Source organism: Pyricularia grisea (assembly GCF_004355905.1).
Source record: "Pyricularia grisea strain NI907 chromosome Unknown Pyricularia_grisea_NI907_Scaffold_2, whole genome shotgun sequence".
In the NCBI taxonomy this organism is placed as follows: domain Eukaryota; kingdom Fungi; phylum Ascomycota; class Sordariomycetes; order Magnaporthales; family Pyriculariaceae; genus Pyricularia; species Pyricularia grisea.
Genome location: NW_022156717.1, coordinates 1769563 through 1795964, shown reverse-complemented (window position 1 = coordinate 1795964; position 26402 = coordinate 1769563). Strand labels below are relative to the sequence as shown.

The following is a 26402-nucleotide window of genomic DNA, read 5'->3' as shown; positions in this document are numbered from 1 at the left end:
CTGGTTGAATGAGCATCGCAATCCCCCGATATAAAGATTCTTTGAACTTCAACATCACCCGCAGCCCTGGGCATCCCGTGTGGTTTCTGTCGCACTGGCAAACCAACAACCAACAAGCCGGCCAAACCGACCGCTTGCTGCTCGGGCGCTGTGTAGACTCTCTCCTCTGCGGGCTGCCGCGCGCTGTGCAAACTGGCGCTATACCGCAGGGCTTGTGTGTTGTCCAAGCTGCGCCTTCTTTGTGCCCAACTGGACAATCCGCCGGATCGAGAAAATGTTGGGGTTAGATGATGGGGAAACCTGATTTCGTGCCGGCAGGCGATGATGATGAAGGTTCGGGTGTCCTTGTCGCTTTGTGGGGTAGGCGAGTCGCAGATCTTGGCGTTGTCTGGGCGTTATTCTTTTGCGCTGTGCCTGCCTCTCAGTACCCTGTTGTATTAGACAATCTCCATGTGATGGTCACTCCCCAGATCTACAAAGATCTCTTTTTTTTCTTTTTTCTTTTTTTTTTCTTCTTTTTTTTTGCGACTCAAAGTGAGAGCTGTGGGTCCCGATTAGAGAAGATATATGGCAACTGTACATAGGCGAAAGTTTCATTAGGCCTATAACGGTAACGTACTTCTCGGACCCTCGTGCGGAGGTGACTTTTTCTACATGCAAGACACTTTTTAACCGGGGTTTGTATGTTATATACTTTGAAGGGAGAAAACATAACGCAGACACTAACTAGCACAGATGTTTAAGCAAAGGGCAGTTGGAACATTTGGTGCTTGGCGCTGCTTACCTGCATGTGGAAACATGGTTCCATCATAAACACAGCCCCCATTCAACCCCACAGGATCATGTGGTTTAACATGTTTCCCATTTTTGTCTTTTTGTTTTCACTTTACCAAAATAAACCGAGAGAGAAGCTATATGGAATCCTGTTTGCGTTGTGCTGTGTTCAGTCTCCTTTCCTTTTCTTTCTTTCTAGCTTCCGCAACTTTTTCACCTGCCTGACTTACACAGACTTGTCCATTTCAAGGCGAGACTGAATCACCGACGACAAGATGCCAGAAGGTAGCAGTTTAGCCGACCAAGCAGGGTCCAAGCCCCTACCCGATCACAACGCAGAGCCCCAAAACCCAGTCCTCTCACCAGAAACCCAAGAGCCAGCCGACAAAACCCTCCCACCCTACCAAACGACACCCCCTACAGGCCAGGAGATGGTGGCTCCAACGACGCTCGTCCTCGCCGGCCAGGCAATCCACGCCCTTACTACCGACTCGCCTGCTCTGTACCGCCTCAGCCTGGGCATCTCAGACCTATCCGCCATCACCACCAAGGTAGAACTCTCTCGTATCGACAGCTCGGGCCGGGGACGGCTAATCTACGAACTCCACCACCTAAAAGCCCCCGCGGGCGGCATGTACAGCATGCCGTCCGAATCCCCAGGGTACCACATCCAGCGGGCGAGCAGCCGGGTGTCGGGTCCCGCGGCGGTGGGGCTGAAAAAGACGCGCTCGCTGCTGTCGCGTAGAACCACCGGCTTGAGCGCCCTGCCAGTTGATCCGTCCGGCACGGCGAGCAAGTTTGGGCTGCCGACGTTTGTGAAGAACGCCGCGCCCATTCTCACGACCGACGGGCGCGAGTGGAAGGACGCGCAGAATAAGACTATCGCCCTTGTGCATGATGATAAAGATGACAAGCAGCACAGCCTGATTGTGACAGCGGCAATGACCCGCGCCCAGTTCGATATACTGGTGGCTCTGTGGTGCTGTCATATCTGGGAGTTTGGTGTGGCCCATGCCGAAAAGATCCATGAAGGCGTCAATGGATGTAAGTTGTTGAGTTTGTCCCTGTTTTTCTTTCACTTGGTCGATGCATGTTGCTCATTCTAGGTACGAAAATCTAGTGAAGAGGAAGCTGCGGCAAAGTAGAGACTTTGGGATGATGTATAGCGCGGCACCGTGTAAGCTTCCGTTGATCGAGACTGGGCGATTGCAACTTGCCTTCTTTTCCCATGGAATTTGACTAACATCCATCCGTTTGCAGTGGGCATGGTTGGGACGTCTTCCAAGTTTTCCAAATGATGTGGTCATCGTACTGTAGGCTTGATAATCCTCGAGGCCATTTTCTCCAGCTAATAAATACGCACGGAAATTGAGTAATTTTTGATTGGGAAGCAGTTATTCTGGTTGATCTTAGCATCCTGGTTTGATCTTGGGCTGTGAAGACGTGTCCACGGGCGCATGCATCTATCCCCTCCACAGCCCACAGCTCTCGGGTTCCCCCGCTGTCCTGGGTGTGAAGGTGTGAAGGCGAAGCTGCGCGGAGAATTAATTCCAACGTAGATTTATACCGTTCGACATGGAGATTCCACCCCACGTGTACAGCTTTGTCCCATCCTCGCTTGGCCACAGTGCAATTTTGTGTCTCGGACTGAACCCTTCATTCATGGTGGCGTCCAAGGACCTGTCGAGGTCTGAGATTTCCCATGAGCGATCGAGTGGTATCACCATGGTTACGTTCACTGTTTAGGATCAAGTCATCGGCCACGTTAGCTCTCGCGTGCAACGCCCTGGAGTCTTCTGGAGGAACAGGTGACTTCTTGATGTCGAAAGATGGGAGCATACCATGTTTAATCCATCTATTGCCATATTTGTTTTTGACCTAGTCGAGCTGCCTCCAATGATAAAGCCAGGATATATCTACAGTGAGTACATAACAAGCTTCGTAAGCAAAGACTTAAATGAAGAACTGCAACGCCACTCATAATTATCACTTTGGCATTTCGAAATTTGAAGCAGAGACGCAAAAGACGTCAAAATGGCAAATGTTCTGCTCCATCTTTTGTCCCAAGTCAGAACCATGGCGCTTGAACTCAAGCTAAAACTTGATCTGAGCACGCTAGATAGGCCACTTGCGAGGGAAATCAATTCCGCTTTCACGGGGAAGTTGATGGTAGTGGTCCAAGGAATGTTCGGGAGAGAAGGGGGAAGATAACAAAAATGCGAATGCGGCCCGCACAAAGTGGAAAGGAGCCGCACGTACAAGACGCCACCTGATCTTGTTGAATGTCCTCGGCGCACTCGATTGGGTCTGCTGTTATTTCCGACAAACCTGGCGACGGAACACAGTTTGACCAATATCCCTGCTGATTAATGTAAGCATATGGATAGGATGTGCATGCCGCCAAGTATGTCTGTAATCGGGTCATATTACTCTGCTACAAAAAAAGAAACAAAAAGTTACCATCCTGCCATCTAGGCCATCCTGTTGATCCTCAAGAGGTAGGCCTGCAGCTCTGTTCGTGCCGATTCCGTCTGTCAAGAAGGCCGCAAAGACGTGGAATATCAAGGAGAGGATTGGAGCAAGGATCCCAGATTGTATAGTAAGCTGCCAAGTTTGCAATGATTCTCCGCCACTAAGATATGATGGAGAGCTAAAGGGAAATCGACGATGGCTTGACAAGCCATCGTTCGTCAGTTGTCGAGCAAGATTAAGATTAATAGATTGATGGGGGATACGAACATGTATCGCTCGAGGAGCCCAGAATTTGGAGTTCTCCAATACTGACCCTGGATTGTGGATCGAGGCTTCGTAATTCGAAGATTTTTTACGTTGATACAAATACTTCGGTGCTTGTAATTGAAGACACTTCCGTCTGATGCTTTGACCTCAACCGTGTAGTGAGCAGGCGGGAAGGTTGGCTTCCTTGGGCTGCAGAAGCGGAGAGCACGACAACTGAAAGAACTAGCTCCACGTGTAGCCCTTGTAATCCCAACTCTAGGCGTGTTGGTCAGACGCGGTAGCCTGCTGTTGCGGCTGCCCCTTCCCTGTGCTCTTTGCACCTACCGTAATCTTCCACAAACATCGTCACCAATTGGAAAAGTACTGCTTGTCACAAAAACCCTCGACCTGGGCCTTTTTCTTTTGAGAGGAATCGCCAAGTTCGGCATTCATCCGACGAAAGGATCCACTAGCTATTCCCATGTTCCGGCAGGCCAAATGACGCCTGCGCACTTTGGATTTTGTACATTGCGGTTTTGTTTTTAATAACAAGCTGGTCACATCAACATCACCGCCCTGTTTACCTGCCGTTTGTTTCAGTCTATAAACACTAACTCCTCATATCCAGTTCATTTAGCTCTCAGATTTGAACACCACTGGAATTATTATGAGAAGTGCCTTTCATCGAATTTTCTCGATCCTCCATACTTCTCATCCATGACAAATTTGACTCCATCCCCTTGATCGGTCTCTCCAGCCCCAAGTCACAAGCCTGCTGCTTAAGCTCCTGTGGCTCGACGATTCTAGGACATGGTGTCGCTTTCTTGTTGCCCTTGTCAAGCTGCCTGGTCGCTTCGCATGGCTCGAGGAAGAATAGCCGACGGAATAGCCCGAAGAGCTGGGATGCGCTGGCCATGAAACTCAGAATCCAGATTACAGTGGTGTTTTTGAGCAGCTCTGAATCGGCGGCGGCCCGGGGCTGGTAGGGGAGGCTCGGAACTGTTGCTGCCGCTGTTGTGGGCGACTCGCTATTGACCAAAGTTGGGCTGCGACTGTCTATATCGTCGAAGGTCGACATATCAGAGTCATCCTTTGCTTCTGCGAGTTCCAAACTTTCAGAAGAAGGGGGTTTCGGGCTCAAGCTATTGTTGAGCTGCCGGCTGAGGACCTCGATGAGAGGCCCGACACAACCTCCTCTTCCCTCGTCTTGATCGGCCCGAACACCCTGTTTTCCTGGCAGTTGATTAAGGACCGCGGGATAACTATCCCAAGAGGAAAATCGAGCCGGTCTTGGGCCGGGGACTTGGACCGGAACTTTCTCACAATTCTTCATCTGCATGGCCATATCAAGCCCGCGAGCGACTTCGTCCAGCCGTCGGAGGGGCATAAGTCTGCGCAGGTCCATGTGAGTCAAAGTGGAGTTATCCTTGTTGCCCATAGCGGATGAAAAGTGGCAGGTTCTATGGAAAATCCGTTGGCTTCTGCTCTTGAGCTTCCCCTCTATCTCAACACGCATATACATTGGTCGCCTACTGTGCTCAAAAGCGAATGCGGTATGATACTCAGGGCTATGCGGTTGGTTGGGTTCGAATTTGTTCTCGGTCAGGTCCCAACGCAATGTCCGGAAACCTGGCTGCCCTTGGGGCCTGACCACATTGCCCTGGAACTTCCAGCAGTCGACACGTTCCTGGACGTAGCTGGATCTGTGGCCGACACCACCGAGCTCGGCCATGCCCATCACACCAAGCGTCGGCAAAAATTCGCTCGTCTTGACCTCCTGACGCAAGGTCTTGGTGCCGGTTAGCAATTTGGGCCCGTAGTGCTCAGACATCTGGACTGAGTATTCCAGGTCTCCGAGTCTGTATTGTTCTGGGCTGTGAGCATGGCGTTGAGACCTCCTCTCTTTCTTGGGCTTTCCGAGCGCATAGGTTAGGTGCTCATCCTCGCCAATGGTGACGTATACAGTCGCGCTCTCAAGCCAAAAGCCATCCGGTTGATGGAACAAGATGTCCATGTAGATGATGCCGGCGGGGCTGCTCTGGGTGCCAATGAGACCCCATTGGGACTGTCGCCAGCGATACTTGCATTCGATGTTGACTTTGCTGATGGTCTTCTCCCCGACGCACAGATGATGGCCGACAGCATTCTCCTCGTCAAATCTCTCAAAGTCGTTTTGTCCAAATCGCCGTACCCTGATTGCCGGTCCACGAGGCCCAAAGGCCTGTGGCTGCGCCGTGTTCAGTGCAATTTGTGTGCTCATGGAGGATAGACTGGGCAGAAAAATAACAAAAACAGGCAGGTAGGTGGTGTGCGAAACGCAAGAAAAGAAGAGGAGTCGGAGTGGGTGGCCATTTGACTGTAGGACTCGAGCCATGATTTATTGGAAGGGGCTCGACCTACCCCAGCCATGTTTGTACGACTATGCAGCCAAGTTCGAGGGGCGCAGCGTCTCAGGTTGCTGCTGTGTAACCCTGTAGATACCTCGTAGACATGCAGGTTCTGCGGTTAGCCCCTCACAGCCCGGATAAAGGGATTGGTGCTTTATCAGGATCTGCACTTCCAATGCTCGCTCCCAACGATGGCAAGACAGCGAATAAAGAGCAGTGGGCATATGCACTTAGCCACACTCCGGACTGAAATCACCCACAATCCTTTCAACTCTTCATATCTACCTAGCGTTGTCTCGAGGTCTGTGAATACTTGAGATCGCAGACAGGTAGCTGCGTAGACAACCCAACGACTCAAATAATTTCCAGACGAAACCCAGAAAGAATTCATCAAGATGAGGAAGCAGTTCTCATTCCAGGAACTAACAAACGTCGGCAGAGTATCAGAGCACAGAAATATCAACCGTCTGCTCATGGAACACAATTATGACAGCGATGGAAATCTCATAGCCTGGCCTTTGAAAACACAAATACAACGGCGAAATGAGTTCCCAATTCCTCCATCAACAGGTGGAAAATCCCCTGGTTCGACATCGGTGCAGCCAAGCGATATCCAAGCAGCTTTTGCAGGATACAGCGATGATGATGACGATTATTCAGAGTCTTCATATTCGGAGGGGCAAGGGCACACCCGAGCACACAGAATGAGATTCCCGCCACATAAACTGCCGCGCTCAAAGATTTATGTGCCCGGTGGTTCCAGCCGCCATGCCATACATGTCGACCCGCTGAGTTCTGAGGACCGGATAATAAACATGTGTTTATCAGTCAGTGATGATCTCGAGCACGAGCTAGAGGAGTTTTCGAAGTTGAGGAGGCTGGGGCGTTTCACCGACGCTTTTCAGTTGTTCGACCAACGGGCCGGTCACTTCTTGCATAACCGATACATCAGAGTCCAGTACGGCCAATGTCTGCTCGAAGCTGGAGAGCTGGGACGGCTGGCTCAGCTCGCCAAGGAATGGGAACCTAAACGCTACTCGTCCTCAATCGATGCGCTGGATGTCATCTGGATGTTCCTCGCTTGGGAGGTTGAGGCTGTAACGCCACAACTGTCGGAAACAAAGTCATTTCTCGAGGCAGGCCTATGCATGATCCGCAAACACTGGCCAGGCCTCGACTCTACTGAAATGGCTCTTCTTGGATGCCTCTGCAAAAGAAATGCTATTTACCCAAGCGGCTTTCTTGCATCCGACGATTGGATCGACCTTTGCGAGCATCTTGTGGAGGAGGGCATGATATGGGAATTTCGCGACTTCGCACAGTGGCTGATCGAAACACGCGATGATGGTGATCTCGTGGAGCACATGTGCCAGAGGTGGCTGGCTGACGACGGTCGTCCGGAAAACCAAGACGACTCGACTTTGCTTGCCGTTTTGGACATTCTCGCCAAACTGAGCCTGACCAAGATGAAGAAGAAAAAAGGAGATACCAAGGCCGAAACATGCTTCCAGCTTGCCCAGCAGTTTTCTTTGGAGCTGATCGCGCGAGACGAAACGTACGCCAAATCACAGCCGTACTTGAGGTGGATTATGGCCAATGTGATAAAAGAGGATCCCGAGGGTTCTCATTCCCGCGACAAGATCACAATCAACGAGACGGATACGGCAGGCTTCTTAGCCATCTCGAACGCAGTATTCCCATCTTATTTCCCCCCTATATTTGCGCCAGCAGAGGACGAGATGGCCGAGTGGGCGCCCAAGTCTCGTGGGGCTACGTGGGGCTTGACTGAAACGGTTCGAACGGTCCTCCGCGCCGCCGAGAACCTTGGGGACCACCGATTCAGAGCTGGGTGTTTAATCGAGCTTATGTATCGCGGTGCAGAGAGCCCTGGGGCGGTATCAGACGCCCTTATCGACCATTGGACCGTGACCGGCAACGCAACGGAAAAGAAGAGGATGCACTTGTTCCGATATATGCTGGCCAATACCGATTCGGCTCGCGAGCGGCTTAGGCTCGATATTCTCGCCGATGGCCCATTCCACGAGTCACCCGCTCTTCAATTAAAACAGTACAGAACGCTGCGCGCGCTTTCGAGCAGCGTCAATGACAAGAGCCGCTACGCAAGGCTCATTGAGGTCGAGCTGGACAGCTACGATGCTTGGGAGGAGATGCTAGGTAGCCTGTCTATGGCATTTCCAGATGACGACAACCCAGAAACGCTCCATGAAATCCAAGCGTTCTCCAGGGAACCAAGTCACGACCAGGGAGACGATGTGGTTGCACGCCACCAGGGGGGCAACCGGCAGCAACAGCTCCAGCTAGATACAAACAAAGATGCGGGGCGCGCAGCCTCTTCGGTAACGCGCGATTATGAAGAAGATGTGTCAACCATACAAGTGCTGCGCAAGAATCTCAGAGAAGAGGCAAATTTCATGCGGCTTGCGCGGGAGAACCTGCAGCTCCAGAAGGAAAGGATGACGCTTGCGCTTCGACAATCTGAGGTGCCCAAGCCCGAAGGCGGTGCCGCAAACGAGACAACTGCGCTTACAGTGCCCAACCACAATCACCCGGGCCAGGAAGCCCTCTTGTTGACAGAGCCATCCATGACTGGCCGAGAACGCGTAGGCACAGGGACGCCGGCTTCATACATCACCACGAAGAAAAGCGAAGCATTATGTCATGGTCCCGAAGTCGATGAGTCGTTCGCACATATCGGATCCGGAGAAGGTGACGATGGCAAGATTAGAGATCATGGTTCGATGTCTACTGCTGAGTCTGAACAGTCGCAAGCAGAAGTTCGTGAGAAACAAAAGTCGCAAAAGTCCGCATCACACCAGGTTGAAGTGCAGTCCGTATCTGACCTAGAAGATGATACGATGGGCTCTCGAGATGTCAATGACGGCAAGCTCATCAAGGAGATGGATTTGCTCCGGAAAGATAACGCTAGTCTGATTGAGACTCTGAAACTACGAGATGCTACTCTCAAGTCAACTGAGGAAAGTCTCTCGGCGGCCAAAGCCCAAAACCTCCGCTACAGAGAAGAGCGAAACGCAGCACTGACTGCAATGGAGGGGAAACTCGGAGGCGGTGCATCAGACCCCCTTGAGGACTTCATAAAGCAAAATGAAAGGGCCAAGGAAGAGAACGCACGTGTTGGACAGCCGTCTTTTCTCCAATCCAGAAGACCCGCTGAGTATAGTGCAAACATTGCAGATTCGTCCTCGGCGAATGAAAGGCGTCGAGAATATGCTCCCCTGTCTTGAAACGGAGATGCTGCATCAGATGGCAAGCTCGTCAACAGCTGTATTAAAAAGAGCCCCAGAAATATGTGTCGAGTAGAAGGGTGTCGACAAAGGCGGCGAGGAGGAGTAGTGATGCCGTGTTCTGGGCCGGGGATAAGCGGTCGCCATTTACAAGGGGTAAAAGGGGTATAGGCAGGAATACCTGGAACTCTGCTGATCTTCAAGCAGCAAGGAGATTTATTTTCAGTGTCAATGAGAACAAAAAAAGGGTCTTTTACTGGGGAAGTTAACAAGTATTGCGCAAATGCCAAGGAGGAGTTTGAACAAGCTGAAATAGGGTTTGGTGGTCTTGATGGGCCAACACGCTTGCGCCTCTCGAAATCCCTGCTCGATTGACAGATCAGCCCTTGTGGTGATTTTGGGCTGGTCGTAAGAATATGTAGCCCATAAGGGTCGGATTGGAGAGATCGACCTCAATATTTAGCTCTTGGCAACCCTTTAGGATCTCATTGATATGTTCGGGGAAGGATATGACCTACTCGGCGCGAATTTCTTGTGCAGCCACCCACTGGAGTGAAGAAGGCAAACTGCACCTACAAGCTCCCTGACTAATTCAAAACGTGCGCCAGGAGAAGATTGAATATCATCATCCTGTCTCATCTCTATGAGTGACTGCAGCATGATTGGTGCGCGAAGATGCAGGTTCTCGGCGGGTCTTTCACGGGTAAGAACTCCCATATCACCCCGGAGCTTGTGTAGAATGCTGTAATGAATCTTTTTTTCGCCCTATGTGTGATCGACTATACTTTTATATACAGTTTGATAGCATGTATCTAACTCTGCTCTCTCTATTCCTTTAGCGAAATCATCTGATTAATATTCCGCTCTTCGCCTTATGCTTTAAACATGAAGAGGTCGCTCAGCACAGCTGGCGCGAACTCCCAAACGCTTGGAGGATCTGGACGCATATCCAACCCAGATACCAAATGTTTGAATCGGGTCCGCCAAGAAGGTATCGTTCTTCGATTGTGGAGATCTCTCAATACATGATGTTAAAACTCGGGTCTATAATAATAGGCCATGAGACAACTCGGTCTTTTTTTCTTCCCTCATTGTTGGAGGTTTTGTTCAGCCCTTGCCACGTCCCGCGCAGCCCTGGCTTGCAGGCAACGATTCTTTACTACCTAGCTGCGGCGAGCCAGTCGCCGAGCGGAAATCCTGTCAGGAAATCTACCCCAAAACAAAAAGAATACCCGCGTCAGCAACGTTCAAACATGAGCTCCAGCAAGTTTGGACACCCGTTGAGCATGTAACGCAGCAAAGAGCTTGTATGGGCGAACAAAAGCATCTTTCCGTCCGAGGCGGGGAGGTGTCGACTCCCGTTTCGGGGGTTGAGCAGCAGCAGCAGTAGCAGCAAGCGATGCGGGTAGGCCGAAGCGCGACCAAACGAATTGTGGAAGGATGTCAAACGGTCGCTGGGAGACAGCTTTGGATTTCCGTGGCGAGCTTGTGGAGCCGCTGCCGTCGACAAGTTTACACTGCAGGTGGAAGACCTCGGCCTGCATCTCTGTCGTGTCTGCAAAGTAGGCTGGCATGCTGTGGAGGCTCGGTACTCCTGCTCGGAGGTAAAGACGTATGGCACGGTTGTCGGTTAGATGATCCCGCGTAGAGGAGTGGAAGACGTCGAGTGCAAAATGACATAGATGGTGCGCGTGGTTGTGAAGTTGGGAAGTGTTTCCTCCAAAGATTCGGTGAGGCATTTGATATGTTTTGATGGGGCTTTATAGTGTCTCTTCTTTTTGTCTAATCGCTCGTTTATTTGAAATAAGCACTTTTTTGGGTAGTGGGGTAGTTAAGAAGAATTCTAATGAGGAATAAGCTGATGATGTTCAAAGTTCTATACAGACGTGGGAGAGTTCAATGTCAAGTTTATATCCTCCAGTCTACGTGAATAATAACTGAGAATGGAAAGACACTGCGCCTTCTCAGCTATCATTGCCGCATCGAGGCGTAAATCCGTCAAGCGTCTTTGCCTACCGATGCAAGTCAAGTTTCAGAGCTCAAAACAATCGCAGGGATACAGTCAACCAAACTACGGGAGCCAAGAGATAAGAAAGCAGAAAAAATAAGAATTGATGCATAAACCATCGTTTTCTTGGCAAAAAAAAAAAGATGTCAAAGTTTCTTGCGCTTATCTAACAGCGTACCTCGGGAAAAATAGATTGGTAATCTTTTAAATTCGGCAGTTATAAGTTATGAGATGGAGTGATGATCTGTTTTGACAAAGGGAAAACCGTCGCAGATGCTGACTTACTCATTCATACACTGCCAAGAAATGGCGAGCAAAGGCTGCACCGTATACATGTTACGATTAAGGTATCGGGAAGCCTGTTGCTTGGCTAGGGCACAGTTGGTTTACAGGAACTGATTTTCTGTCATTGCACTGGGGTTTCAAGAATTTGGTCAAGGTTAAAATGTGTTTCTGCATACATATCCATGCTAAGTATATGGAATTGAGGAGATATCGATCAGGGTCGGTATCCAGAAATGGAAATTCAATATTCCCTGAAACTTTACTTGGAATAGGATTGAGTCTCATATTATGATTTTCAACAGACATGGATGGAAATCAACTCGATTTGCATCAGATCTATTAAGCGATACTACTCAGTACAGATATTCAAACGCTTGGCATGCTCGGCGGTATATTGCCTTTGACATAGAAATCCCAACCGAGTCGATTGTTCTTCAGGAAGCCTAAAGGCAAGATCCATGTCATTTTGTGGTCCATGTTTATCATCAACCCAACCGGTATGTACATCACGACGCTGGAAGTATGACCTGTGTCTGTTCATTCTATCGCCTCGAATGTATGAACTTTTAGAATGGGAAGTCAAGCTCAGGTCTTGCTGAGCGCTCCATATTAGAATTTTTGAAGTTTTCACGCTATAAAGTTTCCATGTGAAGGCCTCTGGCGGCTCAGCTTGTGCACAGTTATCATGCTAAAATTAAACGGATGGATAACATCAGCAAAAGGGCATCTTCTAGAGGTGAAACGTGCACTATGAAGCACCTTATCAGAAATCGCATGTGATTTTTCTTTACGACCAGCAGAGCCCCCTTATCAACGTTGACATGGCTTGCTAGTCGAGCCTTGTGCCAACAAACCACTCCTGCGACAGCTCGCAGTTGGACGAGGCAACGACACGAGTCAAAATATGCAGAACTCAATGAACCTTCCCAAATTCCCATTGCGAATATGCGACGAACACAGTATTCATTCATACCATGAATGTCAGACATTAGATAACACTAGGCAGCGGAATCAGCTTGACCCTAACACGAATGTAAACAATGATAGAATTCGACAGTCTTGTCCTTGATAGGCGAGTTGTAACCGCCCGTATGCAATTGGCGAGCAAGTAAGCGGGCTAGGGCAGGGCACAGGGCTGCGGCTTTGCGCTTCTCAAGCCGGTTGGACGGTATTTTCCAACACAGCAACCCTAGTGGTGCAGATATCTGGTATTTGCGTCAGCCCCAACCGTCTAATAGTTGGTTCTGGTTCGACGCAGTACGGGGAAGCTCATGTAAGTGAAGGGGCTTTTTTTTCTTCTTCTTTCCAGATTTATCTTCAATATCGAGGAAAGGAGGGTTGAAACAGGATCATTGTATCTTTTTTCAATATAAATGACAACGAATTAATAAATGTTTGGGTTCAAGCAGGTAATATGTCTCTTGATTCTGGGCATCTGCCTACAAGCAATAAAAATTAAAAGAAAGTTTCTAAGATAGGAATATTGCCATAGGTCTAGTCCTAGTGCCTTGGCTTGACACTCAAACTAGCAGGATTATTGCCAAGGTTTGAAATAACAGCCAGGCGCTTCAAGCATGGACACTGTATTGTTTCCATTGCATACCATAGGGTAACCCATGCCAAAAAGATTCCTATATATCACGCGATGAAAGGCCTCCCGATGGATAAGGCTTTGAAAAGGGGCGCAGCTTTGTGGGTAATAAACGCCAAGCCGTGTCAATTGGCTCAATTAAACAGTTTCAACTTGCCAATGATTGGGTCTGGATATTTTTTTTGCAGCTGCCGGCTCCGGGAGCAAACGCACTTTAATTATGAAACTCTTCAACACATTGGACTAACATTTATTGTGTACACGACATCTTCATCTTCGTGACAGGATCCGTGCGTACAATCAACGCCTGCCTGCATCTGGAACCAGCTCACAGTACCGCTTTAACCAGCAAATAAGCTCCTGCGTCGGCACATTTGTACAAGTTTTGCGCGAACTTGCTCATTTTTCCGATAAATCCGATATCGGCGATTCGGGAAGAATCTGATTCTGGGGTTCGTCGGGTTAGTTGGGTCCGTTCTCGCGGTACTCGATAGGTACAGACTGACGCACACTAACGAACACGTGCAGGCAGATTAATAGGGTAGGAGAGCCATGTATTGGGTTGAGTAGCGCTATCTAGCCAAAAGAACGCGGAGGCTCTTTTATCCTGGTCTTAACGCTGACTCAGCGCTCGCTCTCATGTGATGACTCGATCTATCGGATTATCTAATGCGACACAGGCCGCTTGATGATGTCATATGCCGTGACCCTTCCCCAAGGCGCCAGCCAAACAGCTTGTTTTTCGCGAGAAAAGTCTGTTAAGGAGTTGCTGGTAGTACCGATGTCGACATGGTAGACATAGCCTAGCGCCAATTCGGGGTCATTTTTCAGATAATTTTCCATCCATTTTCTAGCTTTTTCATATTTGCTTGAAATCATTCCCTCCTCGTCCGACACCTTGCCCTTTGCCAATTGAGATGCAATCTTGACTGGATCCTTATAGACACGGCCGCCTAAAAAGCCATAGCCTCTCTGAATCTCCGTAGGATCGCGGATATCAGCCCGGTATAAAATTTTTCCAAGAGCCCCACTTGCCAAAAGGGCATAAGCGAAAATCGAATATTTGAACATATTGGTGCTGTGCTTTGTCAATGTCAGAAGAGAAGTAGGTAAGTAAGGTAGGTCTTTAAAAAGATACGCAACTTATGGTAAATGGAGGACAATAAGAGAAATTAGATTCAAAACATCGGTGGGTGAGTGTCTACTCATTAAATAAGTTTTTAGTGTTGTACCGCAAACCCTTGTGCAAATTCTTCAGTCCCAAAATTCAATAAATGGGAGTCGAATTACTATTATTATGTGACCAGGTATACCTCAGGAAAGCTCTAGAGTTAGCACCCAAAAATAAAACCAATCGCGCATTTTGTCTTCAAGTCGGCATTGGCGCAATATTTGCGTTTAAAAATAGAATACAGGACTAAACATAAATACACACGTCGATGCGCTAGAATAACTTGGAAGATCAATGCAATAAATAGAGAGGGGCATAAATGCATAGGTACTGGGCAGCAACCATTTTCCCAGCTTCCGGTACGCGCTTTTCCCCTCTAGGACTATCCCAGAGCAGATCCGATACGTCCAGAAGGTCGAGCATGTTATATTCAGGGATGTCAGCATCATCCTATCCTAAAGCCTCCACCAGGTTACTTTCAAGTAGCATGTAAACTTATAAAATAAAATATACAACAATCCAAAGCCACCCACAAATTTAGTTAATTTGGATCCGTTAAGGGCCCCAAAAAAGATTCACGGAGCAAAAGCTTGAGTTTCCTCAGATCATTGTATACTGATGGGAATTGACTGCACAAATTCCGTATTGCTTTTGCGGTTTATGTGGATCGAACACATGACCTTCAGATAAAGGGCTGAAGTGGACTTCAGTCTGACGCTCTCCCAACTGAGCTAAACCCGCCATGTAGAGTAAACGTCGAGTTGCTACCTTATTTAGCTGGTGGAAAAGCATTGCAGCTTGATGAATTCGTGCTTTGGCCTTCAACACTAGAAATGGGGACATGAGGCTCTGTTTTCCCCTGTTTGAATAATTCAAGAGAACCGAAATCGCCACGCATAGTCGGCTTTTTTGAGACGAGGTTTGGATAATACTCAACGCGTTTTCAATTCAGTGCATATACCTCAAGTTCATTGTTATCTTAACCTAATTAAGGAACCTGGTAGTTGCAACTGTCTTTGCGCTATTTAGGTACTTTAGTCATTCAAATCTCTTAGGGGTCATAATCAATTAATAAAAGCTGAGTCTAACAGAAAGGTAGGAGAGGGCAAAAGAGGGGACAGACACACCGGGTGTGCAGTCGTGGCGAAAAACATAGAAAGTTTAAAAAAGAAAAGGACAACTTTGGAAGACCAATACAGAACTGCATCTGACTTTGCGGGTAGAGGATGGTGTGGTTCGAATTCCAAGTAAAGACAAAGTCTGTGGTCCCCATCATTTCAGACTCCCAAGCGACGAGACGTGAAGACTCGTAATTCTGTAGTGGGATCATCCATCATTTAACCTAGCATGACCTAAAACTACCTCCTATTCTACCCACATGGAAAAAGCATCAAAAAACATGCAGAATTGAGTGTATAGTAAAGTGCTTTTATTCTAGATATCCAGGTAGCCCGTGGGCAATTCTAGTTCCTGATTCCTCCATCTTATGTATCCGGTACAGAAACCGTTTGCCCGGAGCGGCTTGCCTTGATACGATACCACACTTGATCCTGTGGCGGCGCACCATGATTGTTTATTCCTTGATAAACCGTCAAGCCTCCACTGCTTCAACTCGGAAGCCATGCGCTTGGTGATTACCCAGTCGCAGCATCGACTTCACGGCGCCAATCCTCGGGGCTTCAGCAGCGTCAAGGGCAGCTGTTGCAGTGAGCCCATCGGACCTAATACAACCTTTTGGGCACCCAAGTGTTTCCAGCCGGGATAGAAAAGCAGGGTCATGATCCGCCTTAGGGGCCGGCTGCCTTTATGAGCGGGATGCGGCATAGTGATCAGGGGGAACGTACCGCGAGTTCGGTGGTATCGGGATGGGGGCGGAGGGAGTGTATTTCTTGTTTGGAGGACTACCCATATAAGAACCCGCATTTCCTCTGGGAGCACCATCCATAAAAGAATCCGCATATCCTCTGGGAGCACCATTCGAAAAGGGACCCGAGTGTTTGCTGGGAGGACTAGACGCAAAAGGACCTTTGTAATCCTTGGGTAGACTGTCCCGAAAATCACTCGTGTAATCCGGGGGTGGAGAATCTGGATAAGCACCCGTGTAATCTCTTTCTCTGGAAGAACTGCCTGCAAAAGGAGCCTCATATCTTCTGGGTGGACTACCCGCAGGAGAACTCCCATATCCTCCGAGATCACCATCCGAAAAGGAACCCGAATGTTCGCTGGGAGGACTAGGCGCAAAATGACCTTTGTAATCCTTGGGTAGACTGTCCCGAAAAGCACTCGTGTAATCCGGGGGTGGAGTACTTGCAAAGGGACCAGTATATTCTTTTGGAGGACCAAGCGGAAGAGCAACGCGGTATTGATGGTTTTCTATATAATTAGAAGTAATGCCAGTTTTCGGGCTGACAAGCCACCACCCCTTGACTCGGGAGAAGGGTGCCTTGTGCACAGCTGACTCTTTGCCAATTGTCGCGGGTGCTACGCCGTTACCTGGGACCTGTATGTCGGTGACGTCGACTTCGTAAATATATGACTGCATGTTCTTAATATTCTCCCTTAAATATGTCTGAACTTTATCTTTTTGGAGGAATGTAGTTCCGTATTGATCCCATTGGGAGCTAAAAGGACTTTCGTACTCGGACCCGTAGAACCAGCCGCTCGACCCAGGCGAATGGACTTCATTGGACGGTTGGAATTTCCGAACGGAACGGGTATCAGCTCGATATACATAATCTCGATTTTTAAAACCACGGAAACCCTAACAAACTCCACTGGCTACAAATATAAAAGTAAAAATAAATGTTACGAGCATATTTACATGTTTTAACAAAAAACTAAAATAATACCGCGATAAATAATAAAAAACAAATTATCTTATATACAAAAAATAAAATTAACAAGGTATCAAATTAAATAATTAAAATTATTAAACCAAATATTGCCTATCGTAATAATAAATAAAAAAATTTATAATTTTAATTTACTGGTAATTATTAATAGCTTTTATATTTCATTTTCGGCAAATTCCGTTGGTATACGCTAACCAGGGTATACCGGGTATACGATTTTGCTTTACGTTAATACAAAAAAATAATTAAACCGAATAAAAATATTTATTTATTAATCGTATTCCAACTATTTATTGCTTTTTATACGCCAATAGTCTAAAAATAAAAAAAACATTTAAATCGCAAATTAATCCATTTAATATTATCATTTTAATTATAACACAACTATATAGGCCAAAAAAACCTACATATTTTCGATTTAATTGTCAATTTTTACAGTATAGCAAAATTAAAAAAAAAAAAAAAACTTTACTTTTATTTTCAAACCGGGCGGTATTAGTATAAGGATATTTAAACCGATTGGCTTTAATTGTTTAATAAATATTTATAATTTTTTTATTTAATATAATAAAATCGGGCATTTTGCAAGAAATTTATATTTAAAAATTAGCTTTTAATTTTTTATATTATACCACTTTAATTTATTTAATTTTTATATAATATGGGCTTTTATCGTAATAATCCGAAGTTATTCTAATCCCTTTTACAAAAATTATATATATGGCTATATACAATAATTTAATGGCCAGCTACCGGGCTTTTCTTTTTCATTTTAATTTAATTATTTGGTAATTTTCGTTTATTAAATTCTAATATTACGTATTTTTAACAAAAATTCCCTATATAATACTTTTATAATTATCGACGTTTTTAATTTTAAAAACCAAATATTTAACCCAACGTTAACCTATTTGGCATATTTTAAACCAAAACGTTTAAATAAAATAAAAATTTAACCTTAATTAAAAATAAACCTAAAATTTAAAAAAAATAATTTCCATACATTCCTAATACTATACCCTTTTTGGAATTTTTCGAAATTAATCCACCAATCAACTTTTAATATTTTTAAATTACTTCCTTTTTCCTTTTTTTATACCTGGTTTTGTTTGCTTTCCAAACTATGGTAATACTATTGGTCCATTAAATTCGTATTTGCCAATTTAAAAGATTTCTGTATTATTTTGGACGCATCCAAAAAAAAATTTAAAATCGTTTTAAATATTTTTAATTTATTTATTTAATTAATTTTGGGTTATTTAAAACTGTACCCGCAAAAGGGCTAAAAATTTACCAAAGGTCTTTATAAAGAATGCCGGTACGGTTACGAAAAAAACTTTCGTACTCGGACCCGTAAAACCAACCGTTCGACCCAGGCGAATGGATTTTATTGGACGGTTAAAATTTCCGAACGGAACGGGTATTAGTTCGATATATATAATTTCGATTTTTAAAATTACGGAAACCCTAATAAATTTTACTGGCTACAAATATAAAAGTAAAAATAAATGTTGCGAGCATATTTACATATTTTAACAAAAAGCTAAAATAATACCGCGTTAAATAATAAAAAACAAATTAGCAAAATATTAAATTAAATAATTAAAATTATTAAACCAAATATTACCTATCGTAATGGTAAATAAAAAAATTTATAGTTTTAATTTATTAGCAATTATTAATAGCTTTTATATTTTACTTTCGGCAAATTCCGTTAATATACGCTAATTAAAATATACCGGGTATACGATTTTGTTTTACGTTAATATAAAAAAATAATTAAACCGAATAAAAATATTTATTTATTAATCGTATTCCAATTATTTATTACTTTTTATACGCCAATAGTTTAAAAATAAAAAAAACATTTAAATCGCAAATTAATCCATTCAATATCATTATTTCAATCATAACACAACTATACAAACCAAAAAAACCTACATATTTTCGATTTAATTGTTAATTTTTACAGTATAGCAAAACTAAAAAAAAAAAAAAAACTTTACTTTTACTCTCAAACCGGGCGGTACTGGTATAAAAATATTTAAACCGACTGGCTTTAATTGCTTAGTAAATATTTATAATTCTTTTATTTAATACAATAAAATCGGGCATTTTGCAAAAAATTTATATTTAAAAATCAGCTTTTAACTTTTTGTATTATACCATTTTAATTTATTTAACTTTTATATAATATGGGCTTTTATTGTAATAATCCGAAATTATTCTAATCCCTTTTACAAAAATTGCATATATAGCTATACATAATAATTTAATGGCCAACTACCGGGCTTTTTTTTCATTTTAATTTAATTGTTTGGTAATTTTCGTTTATCAAACTTTAATATTACGTATTTTTAACAAAAATTCCCCATACAATACTTTTATAATTATCGACGCTTTTAGCTTTAAAAACCAAATATTTAACCCAACGTTAGCCCATTTAGCATATTCTAAACCAAAACGCTTAAATAAAATGGAAATTCAACCTTAATTAAAAACAAACCTAAAATTTAAAAAAAATAACTTCCACACATTCCTAGCATTATACCCTTTTTGGAATTTTTCGAAATTAATCCACTAATTAGCTTTTAATATTTTTAAATCACTTCCTTTTTCCTTTTTTTATACCTGGCTTTGCTTGCTCTCCAAGCTATAACAACATTACTGGTCCATCAAATTCGTATTTGCCAACTTGAAAAATTTCTGTATTGTTTTGGACGCATCCAAAAAGGAACTTAAAATCGTTTTAGGTATTCCTGGCTTGCTTATTTGACTGACTTTGGGTTGCCTGAAGCTGTACCCGCAAAGGGGCCAGAAGTTTACCAGAGGTCTCTGTGAGGGATGCCGGTACGGTTACGAAAATAGGTACACCGTACAGTGCGTAGGGCCTCTGCCGTTTGTGTCCCACTGACCTCAGCATAAGCTGATGGATGCAAACAAGTTATCGTGCCCGAATATGAGAGAACCCTTTAGGAAATTCGAGGATTACATAGAGATCTTGAGCTTGTCCTTACCTAGACTTCTAGAGCTATGGTTTACGCTTGATACGGTGCTGTGTGAGATTTCCTTCATGAAAAAGTATTTTTTTGTTGGGTTCTTTGACTTACACTTAGCACTTGTGCTTGATCAATCGTCTGGCCGGCTAAAGATGCATGCGCTGAGCTACAGTGGCGTCTATGTCTTAGCAGCTGAACACCGCTTTGAGTCCAGGAACCTTGAAGCCGTGGCAAAGATGCAGGACTCAAGTAGGCAGCTCCAGGGGGAGCCTGACCACCCCGCTGGCAGTAGATCGAGGACTCAAGTAATAAAGAAACTTTGTGGTCTCTCGCTTGGCTTCTGAATATCGGGTAACACGCATTGCCTGTGTTGTTTTCTGGTTCCTTTTGGTTGTGGATCATTATCTAAGTGCCTGCGCTAGAAGCGAGACTCGTGATATATCCTGGGCATTTGCGTTATCGCCATGTTTCCACTCTCCAGAACGCATTCATGGCAGTCAAGGAGGTGCCGCCAGAAGGCCGCAACCTGCCATCCGTCTACGTCAAGATGGATCTTTGGCAGCTCGGAAGCTCCGCAGTTCAGGGCCAGAGGGCCTGCTCCGTTTTTAAATGGCAAGAACTCAGACGATACTTGGCTTCGGCACCAGCCCAGCAAGCAACCGTGTCTTGCCCATCCAAAAGTGAGAGTCTCGCTCAGGATCTAGATTATCCCCTTTGACTCAAACGCCTATTGACCGGGTGCTCTCTTTTACAGCGCCTGACAATTCAGAGAAGACAATTGGTTTAACCACTGGTTAGCAGCTGCAAAAGTACCTATGTATGCCCTGTTTTCCCCGCGATGCGCTACTTTGCTGATCAGTCCTCATTTGGCGCCCTACTCTCCGTGTTTTATACTGTAGAGCTAGCAATATAGAAGTCCTCACGTATCCTGGATGACGAACGCCACCACCGCAAGGCCTCTGGCCGTCGGCAATATGTTTCTCATGGAGTGTCTATTTTCTTCTTCACCATCCCCACCTTTTCAAGATGTCTTCTGATTTGCTTCGAAAGTCTCCGGGAGGGCCAAGAGACCCCTACCCCTCTGTTTCGATCGTTCGCACCCCGGACTAGCGCCGACCACCTCGGCTTGAGGATCAAGTTTACGGCATGGTGCAGTCAGATCTTCCTTGTGCCGGCCATTGATGTCTTGATAGCCGTCTATGTACCCTACTTGATCCGGCTCCAGTGTCTCACCGATGCAAATGTCTCTATCGGTGATGATGCCCGCGACGTCCCTGTTTTCGCCTGCGTCTCAGGAGACGTGCAGTCGGTGCAGCAGCTCGCAGTAGTGGGATCTCTTTTCCGACAGGGTCCCGTTGGTCTCTTCGTTGATCATTTCGGTGCGGTAGATCTGGACCCAGAGGCCAATCTCGGACGGCAGCTCGCCGGGACGAGGCCGCGACAGGATTATGGCAAGCTGGAGGTGCGTCTGCGGCAGCACCGTCTCGAGGAGTTTTGGGTCGTGGATTTCGTCTCCCTTGATGGTCCTGTGAGCCCAGCCGAACTCTGGACGCTTAATGCGGCATCCTGGGAGCAAGATGAAACCTGGCGGTATCGAACCCTTTTTGCGATCCTCAATTGACTTCCAAAATCCCTCCATTTCCCATCATTTGATCTTGCTTCTCCTCACGTCCCTTTCCTGCAAACCGTGCATGCAACTGCGTCTCAGGCCCAGTATTGGACTCGTTTACTTCCAGCCCAAGGAGAGTGCAAAGCGCAAGGGCCTCATGTCTAGACGGTGATGTTGTCTAGGGAAGTGGGTTAAAGCAGCATGTTAGTCTGAGTTTAAAAAGGCAGAAAACTGAGAGGCAAAGCGACTCACTCTCCAGTTGACCGCCCTATGGGTCGGATTTATATACCCAGACTTCCAGCAAGGCTGATTAAAGCTCACCGGTCTGCTCTTCAGTACTGGGATTGATAGGCTGGCGATCTCCGGACAGACACACCTCGGCCCTGGCACCGTCGCATTTGGATACATACCAAAAGCACCTATAGAGTACTGGCTGCCAAAGGCATGAAATACGACGGATGTTTTGGGAGAGAAGCTTTATGCTGGGTGCACTTCCCTGAACATGGTGGCGACCTTCGACATATAGGTACGTAAATAGCACTGAGGATGCCGAGACCCGTCCTCGGCCTTGTTGCGGCATCACCTCTCCGAAACAGGGTTAATGTGGCTGATGACAAAGAAGAGTTCATTCATGCAAAGTCATACTGCCAAGATCCAGTGTGCACATGAAAGCTGACACCAATCAGACCATCAAGATGTGTGCGACACTGATAAATAGACCCAAGAAGGCTGTTGGGATTCATCCACCGACCGACGGGGTGGAGTTGATTGCCAGCCAAGCCAGCTGAGACTAAATCCCAAAAGAAGAGCCAAACAAAACAATTTTGCAAAGCGATACTATGCTCAGGAGAGGTTGCGTCGAAATATACTTGCAACTCGTAGAAAGGGGGAACGAAAATGGTTCAGCAAGGCACAGTCATTGCCTGGCAGTGAGTCTGGTTGAGGACAAGGCACTCAATATTTCAGCGAATATGACGAGAAAAGGGGACGACTCGCTCAGGTCAACGTTTTCATGATATCACTACTACCGAAAAAGAAAACTGTTTAGATCGTGATAGTCCTACAATCCCAAGATAGAGTTGAGCCAAGGAACTGTAGTGAAAAAAAAGGGCGGTAAAGAAGAATGGTAGATCTATGTCAAAGGAGATATCAAATCGGTAGGTAGCTAGATAGCTAGGTAGCCAAGTTAGGCACAGCAACAAGGGTTCTCGCGTTTTAATACCGGCAAATTTGGCTATAGCAGCATCTGAAAACAAAGTGGACGAGTCTCGTTGCCCGGAGTCAGGTGGTGGGTAACTCTTTAATGCCGTGGCGGAATTAATTATGGCTGTTTCGCAAATTTAGCTGGCTCGAATGGCAACTGGTGTGTTTTTGAACCCAGGTTTTCGGGCCCCACATTCTGTGACCAATCTAAGTGGGGCGGACTGGACTTGCTTTGACGAATCGGAATACGTTCAATTCGTCCAATGACGGGAATCGCCGGCCAGAATTCTTGAACCACCAAGCTACCGAACCATCACGAAATCAATCCTGCGCGACGACAATCTCAACATAACTTTCCGAGCCGAAGCAAAGTCCACCAAAACCTTTCGAGGGAAACTCGCACGTCACAATGGTAAGTTCACGACTCTTAATCTCTAGCCGCCTTTTCAATCGCTCTACGGACTTCAACCGCGCATACGCTGGGGCGATCATTACTGACATTGGTTCTGTTTTTTTTTACCGCAGTCTGCCGCTTCATCCATCTACAAGCAAGTCGAACCCCTTCCCCGACCCGCGCGGCGTCGATCCAATACCTCGAGCACCTGATTCTAACAATTGAGAACCTACAGCCTCTTGTTCCGACGGAACGCCGTCATGCTCGGCACCGTCTTCACCGGCGCCTTCATCTGGGAGATTGGCTACAACACGCAAATGAACAAGCTCTGGGACAGCATGAACCGCGGCGTACGTCTCCAACAACCCCGGCCGATGCACAACCTCTAGAAACATAGGATAAAAACAGAGCTGACAAAAAGACCCGAAAAATAGCGCCAATGGAAGGACATCCGCCACAAGTACGTCGAGGCCAGCGACGATGACGAGTAAACGATGGCGACCGATTGGAAAGAAACCACTAGACAGAATCAATCAAGAGCGAAAAATGCTCAGGCTCCCGGGCCTTTGAGCTTGGGCGCATAGTGTACATCATCATACTCGGTTTTTGTACTGGTTAAGAGAGGCGGCGCATCTAGACGGATCCGAACTTATATTTCGTTTTTTTGACATTTCACCTATTCCGAATCTACCATGACAGCGTGCAACCTCGGGCATATGCGAACTGGACGATGCTATATACTGCAACCCTTGCCCAAGTGGGCAATTCCGATCGTCGGTACTTACCTCCTCCTCAAACCACCGGCAGTAGCACCACCACCAGTCTCGCCCCGATCGGCGAGCGAAACGACCTCGCCAATGCCAGCAGCTTCCTGCTCGTCCTCGAGCGCCGTGATTTCCTCTCGGCAGTCCCACCACTTCTCCTCGCTCAGCTCAAACGCCTTGGCCTTGATCTCCTTGATGGCCAGCGTCTCAGGCTGGATGTTCTTCCAGCGCAGGTTGGTCATCAGGATCTCTTGCCATTCGGCCGAGGTGCGCACGAAGAACTCGCGACGGGACTCGAAGGGCTGTGGTGGTATGCGTTAGTGATCTGAGAAAAAGTAAAGGAGATGGAACGGAAGAGAACGGTGATGGCATACCCGAGGATGTGGCAGTCCATCGTCAACCCGGGCCTCTGTGGAATCCTCTGTCTCGTCTTCTTCCGTTGCGATTGATGACCCAAGGGCCGAGTCTGTGTCTGCATTTGAATCCTGGTCTGCCGGCTTCTTGCCACGCTTGCTGGGCGTAAACTTCTTGGACTTTTTATCGCTTTCTTCTTCTTCCTCTTCCTCCTCATCTTCTTCTTCATCCTCGTACTCATCATCATCCTCTTCGTCATCATCTTCATCCTCAGATTGCTGTTCCCAAAATTGTCAGTACATTTACGCTGTAAACCATGTCCATGGCAGGGCAAACTTACAACCCAATCCTCAGTCTGCCGGCTGAAAATCTCCTTGCAACCGTCCATCTTTCCTAGGTCAATTGCGTAGAGGTCATCAAAGGTGAACTCCCTGTCACCCTTCTCGAACGTGCCGCCGTAGATGTACAACACATCATCCTGGATCGCCAGTTGTGCGTTGAACCTTGGGTGTGGGAACTCCATCGACACGGGCATCTCCCGCACCGGTTCCTTGGGCTCCTCCTCTTCCCCCTTGGATCCATCCTGCTTGAGCTCGATATCGTCCAGGTTATCCAACGAGGCGCCCGTCTCCAGAGCGGCAAGCTGCTTGAGCAGCTCCTCCTCGTTGGCCTGCGCGCGTCCTCGCCGACCAACCCGCTGCTGCTGCTGTTCGCCACCGCCCTTCTTCCCACCACCTTGCCTGACCTTGCGCAGCGCGAGCGGGAAGAATCTGTTCCTCTCAATGTTCCACGCAAACAGCCCGTTGAAGAACTCGCTCTCCATGCCCTCCTCGCTCTCCTCGACGTCGTGCACGCCACCAAACAGGATCCCTCGCTTTCCGCGGTGGTGGTACGCCATGGTGGTGCCGGCCCGCGTCGGCGTCGGCGTGTTGGCCGGCTTCTTCCTCTTCTCCCACCTTACCGTCGGCGCCGCGCCCGCCGCAGCCTCGGGGCCGGGAGGCGTTATCCTCAAGAAGAAACAGTCCTGGTGCACCATGGGCTTGAGTATGTTCTTTTGGCCCTGGGAGCCTGGCTTGGCGCCCTTGTTGGCCGCGACCGTAGCCTTGACCCTCGAGTACCCACCGTACAGCACGGCGCCCTGCTCGTGCGGCAGGAACGTGAAGCTGGAGCGCGCGTCGGGCTTGAGCTGCGCAGGTGGGAGGGTCGGGTTGAACCAGACAAAGTTTTGCGTGTCGTACAGCCACAAGTCCGCCAGGTACCGCGTCTGGTTCGCCGTGTCCTGGAACCCGCCAAACAGGATGATGTACTGCTTAAAGTACGTCATGCGGTGCCCGCTGCGGGCGGGAGGGGTCTTGCCCTTGGCCTCGACCTTTTCCCACTCCTTGGAATGCGCATCCAGCCGCCAGAAGTCATTGTAGTGGTAAAAGGTCCCCTGCTTGGGGCTGGAGAACTCCCCACCGAACAAGAAGACCGAGTTGGCCTGGTTGCCGCCGCGACACCAGGCGTGGCCGGACCGGGGCAGCGGGGCGTTGGGCGAGGTCACGGTCCGCCACTCGTCCCGGTCGATGTGGTAGACGTGCAGGTCGTTGAAGAAGGTGGCCAACGCGCCGTTGTAGTACTCGCCGCCGAAGAGCAGGAGCTGGTTGCTGTTGGAGGGCGAGGCCAGGAAGCACGAGGCGGCGCGGGGCCGGGGCGCCTCGCTCGACACCGTCTCGGTCACCTTGTGGAACTGCTCCTGTTGCCGCTGGTACTCGGCCAGGACTGCGTCCAGGTCCACGTCCTCGGCATCGCTGTCGTCGGCCGTCTTGGCCGATTTCGCCTTTGCCTTTTTCTCGGCCTTCTTCTCCTGCTTAGCCTTCTTTTCGGCCAGTTTGGCCTTTTTGTCGCCTTTGGCTTTTTTATCTTTTGCCATGATGTGAAAATCAATTCCTACAGTTATGACGTATGCAAAATCGAATAATTAAATGATACACTTGGATGTTGCAGATTTTGGGGTCAATAATGTGTTGATGAGGGGTTCATGTGATTGG

At 47.2% G+C, this 26402-nt stretch overlaps 8 protein-coding genes across 9 annotated transcripts; 3 read left to right on the top strand and 5 right to left on the bottom strand.

Annotated features, from left to right (window-relative positions):
- Positions 1 to 715: 715 nt before the first annotated feature.
- PgNI_03107 (uncharacterized protein) lies at positions 716 to 2375 on the top strand. Its single transcript, XM_031123162.1, has 3 exons — positions 716 to 1818; positions 1895 to 1951; positions 2035 to 2375. Exons 1-3 carry the CDS (start codon positions 1050 to 1052, stop codon positions 2070 to 2072), a joined length of 864 nt encoding a protein of 287 aa, XP_030985437.1. The 5' UTR covers positions 716 to 1049; the 3' UTR covers positions 2073 to 2375.
- A 410-nt stretch (positions 2376 to 2785) lies between these two features.
- Positions 2786 to 3641, bottom strand: PgNI_03106 (uncharacterized protein; the record flags this gene model as incomplete). Of its 2 annotated transcripts, none has more annotated exons than XM_031123161.1 (2): positions 2786 to 3133; positions 3205 to 3317. In XM_031123161.1, the coding sequence occupies 2 exons, from the start codon at positions 3235 to 3237 to the stop codon at positions 2927 to 2929; spliced, it is 240 nt and encodes a 79-aa protein (XP_030985438.1). The 2 variants fall into 2 exon arrangements, with proteins under 2 accessions (XP_030985438.1, XP_030985439.1); XM_031123160.1 differs by lacking the exon at positions 2786 to 3133 and adding an exon at positions 3514 to 3641 and having other exon boundaries at positions 3295 to 3445.
- A 491-nt stretch (positions 3642 to 4132) lies between these two features.
- Positions 4133 to 5752, bottom strand: PgNI_03105 (uncharacterized protein; the record flags this gene model as incomplete). Its single annotated transcript, XM_031123159.1, has 1 exon — positions 4133 to 5752. One exon carries the CDS (start codon positions 5750 to 5752, stop codon positions 4133 to 4135), a length of 1620 nt encoding a protein of 539 aa, XP_030985440.1.
- A 522-nt stretch (positions 5753 to 6274) lies between these two features.
- Positions 6275 to 9142, top strand: PgNI_03104 (uncharacterized protein; the record flags this gene model as incomplete). The annotated part of the gene is made up of 1 exon (XM_031123158.1): positions 6275 to 9142. The coding sequence occupies one exon, from the start codon at positions 6275 to 6277 to the stop codon at positions 9140 to 9142; it is 2868 nt and encodes a 955-aa protein (XP_030985441.1).
- A 1247-nt stretch (positions 9143 to 10389) lies between these two features.
- PgNI_03103 (uncharacterized protein) lies at positions 10390 to 10881 on the bottom strand (the record flags this gene model as incomplete). The annotated part of the gene is made up of 1 exon (XM_031123157.1): positions 10390 to 10881. The coding sequence occupies one exon, from the start codon at positions 10879 to 10881 to the stop codon at positions 10390 to 10392; it is 492 nt and encodes a 163-aa protein (XP_030985442.1).
- Positions 10882 to 20538: 9657 nt separating this feature from the next.
- PgNI_03101 (uncharacterized protein) lies at positions 20539 to 23745 on the top strand (the record flags this gene model as incomplete). The annotated part of the gene is made up of 4 exons (XM_031123155.1): positions 20539 to 20649; positions 20962 to 21638; positions 23490 to 23604; positions 23689 to 23745. 4 exons carry the CDS (start codon positions 20539 to 20541, stop codon positions 23743 to 23745), a joined length of 960 nt encoding a protein of 319 aa, XP_030985444.1.
- On the bottom strand, positions 21340 to 21687 carry PgNI_03102 (uncharacterized protein; the record flags this gene model as incomplete). The annotated part of the gene is made up of 1 exon (XM_031123156.1): positions 21340 to 21687. The coding sequence occupies one exon, from the start codon at positions 21685 to 21687 to the stop codon at positions 21340 to 21342; it is 348 nt and encodes a 115-aa protein (XP_030985443.1).
- Positions 23746 to 24035: 290 nt separating the features above from the next.
- Positions 24036 to 26284, bottom strand: PgNI_03100 (uncharacterized protein; the record flags this gene model as incomplete). Its single annotated transcript, XM_031123154.1, has 3 exons — positions 24036 to 24320; positions 24393 to 24650; positions 24713 to 26284. 3 exons carry the CDS (start codon positions 26282 to 26284, stop codon positions 24036 to 24038), a joined length of 2115 nt encoding a protein of 704 aa, XP_030985445.1.
- Between the last annotated feature and the right edge of the window lie 118 nt (positions 26285 to 26402).